This window comes from Armigeres subalbatus, chromosome 2, assembly GCF_024139115.2.
Source record: "Armigeres subalbatus isolate Guangzhou_Male chromosome 2, GZ_Asu_2, whole genome shotgun sequence".
Lineage (NCBI taxonomy): Eukaryota > Metazoa > Arthropoda > Insecta > Diptera > Culicidae > Armigeres > Armigeres subalbatus.
The window spans coordinates 359763009-359767486 of record NC_085140.1 but is presented as its reverse complement, the minus strand read 5'-3'; the positions used below and the strand labels follow the sequence as shown (position 1 = coordinate 359767486).

Sequence of the window (4478 nt, the reverse complement as noted above, 5' to 3'; positions counted from 1 at the left end):
CCACTAATTATCCGCCTAGTAACGAGTAACAGTTATCCAGTAGAATTATTACCAAGTAGTTCATTCACCCTCTTCCCCATTCAAATCTTTGTTTTATGATACCAACAAGTGATTCATCTCGTTGTCCAGGCTCGCGCTGCTCATACCCTTGACTTCAATCGACTAGCTAGAGTAATTCTAACACTTGGTTGTAAATTGGTCACCTCCGTACTAGTGTCGACCTTCTTTGCCAAGACAATGCATTTGATAGGCATGCTTGGTCGTAACTGCCAAGTAACTAGCATTTGCGAGTCTGTTCCAAAATTGGACAAAATACATCCGAACAATTACATCGTTTCAATGGACCGTACAGCACAGGATTGAAGTGGTCGCTGCTGACGGATTCAGTGGAAATTTACACCTGTTAAGTATCCGAGGGCTTTGCGGGAACTATATAAAGTGCGTGGGTTGCCGTTTAGAAGTCAGTAGTTTTGCGATCCAGCAATAGACAAAGTTTCCTAGAGTAAGAGCAAAGCCAAAGAAACTTCTAGTTAGAATGAAGTTTGCAATCGTTTTCTTTTGTGCGGTCATAGGAGTGGTTCTTGGTGAACCCGCTAATGACCAGCAGGATGTTGTTGCAAATAGTCAGAATCAGCCTCAAGCACAAGACCGAGTGTTTGATTTGAGTCGGAAATCGAGGCAGCTCTTCGGTAGGTCCAAATAGCAATGAGCGGATGACTGGTAGTGTCAAAAAAGATAAGACAAGAGTTTAAGCAGATTTGTTTGATTCTTCCATAGGTACGGCTTACCCGTATGGTGGTGGACTGACTCAGACAGCCTATTCTTACCCCGTCGGAACTGGTATATCGGCTTATTCTGGATACTCAGGCTACCCAACCACTGGTCTTGGGTTCAACAGTGGACAGTACAGCAGTGCGTTGTACGGAGGTGGACCATATACAGCTGGATCGTTAGGCACCGGAGTATATGGAAGTGGATTGTACGGCAGTGGAGCATATGGTGGTGCATTGTATGGTAGTGGTATCGGAGCCTATGGCAGTGGTCTTGGAACGTATGGAGGTGGACTTGGAACCTATGGCAGTGGTCTTGGGACCTATGGCAGTGGTCTTGGTACTTATGGCAGTGGTCTCGGAGCCTATGGCAGCGGTATCGGGTCCTACAGCAGCGGTCTTGGAACATATGGCGGTGGTCTTGGAACATATGGCGGTGGTCTTGGAACATATGGCGGTGGACTAGGAACGTACAGCAGCGGCTTGTACGGAGGAAGTGGAATCGGTTCATATGGAACTGGAGTGTATGGAAGTGGACTGTATGGAGGTGGACTATATGGAACCAGTGGAATCGGATCGTATGGTGCTGGTTTATATGGAGGCAGTGGATACGGAGGATACAGCCAGTTAGTTAATGATCCATACAGTACATATTCCACGAGAAGCTTCGTCCCGTCGACTTTTTATAGACGGGCATTCTGAAGGGACCTGAAGATGAGCGTAAATGATTCAATGTGATTGAGAAATGTGACCCATGCGAAACTCAAAATGCCTAAAAAATAAATAAGTTATAAGTGCAATTCAGAATACAATCGTGTTTATCATTTTCATATGTTAGCACAGAGCGTAATAATTATTTTTATTTATCTCTTATTTCAAACGACTCTCAATGACATCCCTGCCATAATCTGAAAAAGTGACGAATGCACCGAACTATTCCATTTTTCTGTTAAAAAATCTCGATGAGTGCTAATCGTTAACATCATTTTTAAATGGCCTATACGTCACTTTTGTAAATTATAAATAACAAGTATTGAAATGTAGGGTGGTAACAGTCTCTAGAATTTCCGAAAAATTTGCCATTAGCTCAGCAGATTGTGGTATTGAATGAATTCCTTTACTGAATTAATGCTTTGAGCGTGTTCACTATGGCATATCAGGAAGAAACCTTAATATATCAGTAAGGGAAAACCATTGAATGTATAAGAGAAATTTCAAGAAACTAAACATTTTCATTGTAAGAGAAGTTTGTAGGTCTGTTGATCTTCCGTCATACACACATATGACATTTAGCTATTGGCTGCTTCTCCCATATAGAAAAAAATACAAGCGACAGACAGGGCGTTTCAATTTTGTTACTAATGCAATCAAGTCTTACTGTTTACAAATTATGTGTTACCACGTGTATTTGACTCCAAAACTACTCGTTTTTTTATTGATTTAATTTAAACTATAGTAGGAATTCCTTTGTGACGTAATACTTGATGTACAATCAGTTTCCAGGAAATTGGTTTTCTGAATTGCGTTTGATGAAGTAATTGCTACTTTGCGTCCCGCGTCGTTCAAATACAGCGTACCAGAATCTTTGCGTTTCTTCAGCTTCTTTCTAGAAAGTGAAATAATGAGCGCAACGGATTGTTTTCCATTTTCACGAAAATTCAGAATAGACTTGCCCCAACTGATATAATGCACGATCATTGTGTTTTATTAGAATGCTTTGAATAAATCATTTCATATAATTTTTTTTTTTATTCTGATTTGATTTTTTTTTCATTTCAACAAATATATACATCGGCAAAATAAAGTCTCCACTTGTATTCTCCATATATGCATCTTGAATTCTAAGGTTGTAGACTGATGATATGTTCAGCAATACGCATATTTTAGCAATGGTTACGTACACTAATTACGTATGCGTTTTGGCGGGGGGTTGTCTGCCATTTTCTTACGTTCCACATATAAAAAAAAATTGTATGGGAAAATCTTACATGGGGGGAGGGGGTTCTTACAAACCCAAAAAAAATGCTTAAGTAATTAGTGTACGGCCCCAATACAAAAAAGTTTGATGAAGATACCTGTACACCAAGAGTTGTAGTTTTCAAGGTATTTGAAAATCATTTTTTTTGCCATAAAATTCATTTTGGTATCACCGCAATACCTTGATTCATGGTCGAAACTATGGTATGGTAAAATTTAGTTTTGCTGACCTCTGGTCAAATTTTCAACAAAATAGGTTCACGCGGGTAACCGAGATCTAGACCATTTACCATTTTGTACGAAAAAACGGCAAGTGTGCACTTTATTATGATGGCCAGTGTATAAGCCGTTGTCAGAAAAAGGAGCACATAAACTATTTTTGTCAATTTTGAGTTTTTTTTTGCAAAAACGGATTCTATTTGCAAAGATCTAGTAAGGGAATAACGAAATAGTAGTTTGTGCAACTAGTTGCAAAACTCAATTTTTGCAATGACGTAAAATGGGCTTTATTATGATAAATCTGTACCAAAATTTTACAGTCTAATTTAATCCACATGATCATTCTTGCCAATAAATTGTGTTGTTGCAGAGAACAATCAGATTCTATGTTATCGTACCAATTTGCGTAACTCGCAAGCCATGAAGGGATAGATGAACTTGCTTTTGGAAAATTTTGATGTCATATTCACCAAACTTATTTAATTTATTACGGCGCGCAGAGAATACACTATTTGAGCACTTACCCAACTCACTTCTGATATTGGCTTTACATTATAGCACCCAAATGAGTGTTCTATCATTTGGGTTGCATAATGTTTATTAAAGCACCTATTTCGTTGGTATGGAAAAGTTGGCCGTTTTATCACTCAAAGACGAACTGTAAACCAGGTATTATGATCAGGAATTGCAAAAAAAGTGATTTTCAATAACGAAAGGTTAAGATATGCACATCTCGTGTTCGTAGAGGACTACCGATCTATTGAGCGTTTTGAAGATAGTTAGTTTGGTACTGCGGCGAACTCTATACGTTCGGAGTGTCTTGCGGAGTCCAAAGCATGTACGGTTTCCAGCCACCGTGCGTCTCCGAATTTCTCTGTTGGTATCATTTTCAACAGTCACCAGTGAGCTCAAGTACACGAATTCTTCGACCACCTCGATCACTACCTTGATTTCGTCACCAGAGATACAAACTCGTTTTCATTCATTTATTTAGTTAACATCTAAATAGATAACACTGAATCAACAATTTGACGCCACAATGTACGGTTCGAGGCCGCATCTCTCCATCCTCGGATACGCCCCACGCTCGCAAATGAGATGTTAACTAAATAAAGATACAAACTCGATACAAACTCGATACAAAATCGATCAAACTTAATACACAATCGATACAAACTAGATTTCCTCACCACCTTGATTTAGTCATCACCTCGATTTCATCACCACCGATACAAACTCGATACAAACCTGATACAAACTTGATACAAACTCGATACAAACTCGATAAGAAATCGATACAAACTCGATACAAACTCGATTCCATTACCACCTCGATTTCGTCGCCACCGATACAAACTCGATACAAACTCGATACAAAATCGATACAAACTTGATACAAACTCGATTTTGTCATCACCTCGATTTCGTCACCATCGATACAAACTCGATACAAATTAGATACAAAATCGATAAAAACTCGATAGAATCTCGATACAAACTCGATACAAACCT

The 4478-nt window shown here is 39.0% G+C and overlaps 1 protein-coding gene across 2 annotated transcripts; it reads left to right on the top strand.

Moving 5' to 3' along the window:
• Positions 1 to 484: 484 nt before the first annotated feature.
• Positions 485 to 1629, top strand: LOC134217149 (uncharacterized). Of its 2 annotated transcripts, none has more exons than XM_062695932.1 (2): positions 485 to 689; positions 778 to 1629. In XM_062695932.1, exons 1-2 carry the CDS (start codon positions 536 to 538, stop codon positions 1470 to 1472), a joined length of 849 nt encoding a protein of 282 aa, XP_062551916.1. In that variant the 5' UTR covers positions 485 to 535; the 3' UTR covers positions 1473 to 1629. The 2 variants fall into 2 exon arrangements, with proteins under 2 accessions (XP_062551916.1, XP_062551915.1); XM_062695931.1 differs by having other exon boundaries at positions 757 to 1629.
• Positions 1630 to 4478: the final 2849 nt, after the last annotated feature.

What these genes read in the sequence shown, in the direction of transcription:
- LOC134217149 (XM_062695931.1), top strand. Translation starts at nt 536, where the DNA reads ATGAAGTTTGCAATCGTTTTCTTTTGTGCGGTCATAGGAGTGGTTCTT. An exon ending in GAAATCGAGGCAGCTCTTCG is followed by an intron (nt 690 to 756) that starts GTAGGTCCAAAT and finishes GAGTTTAAGCAG; the next exon opens with ATTTGTTTGATTCTTCCATA.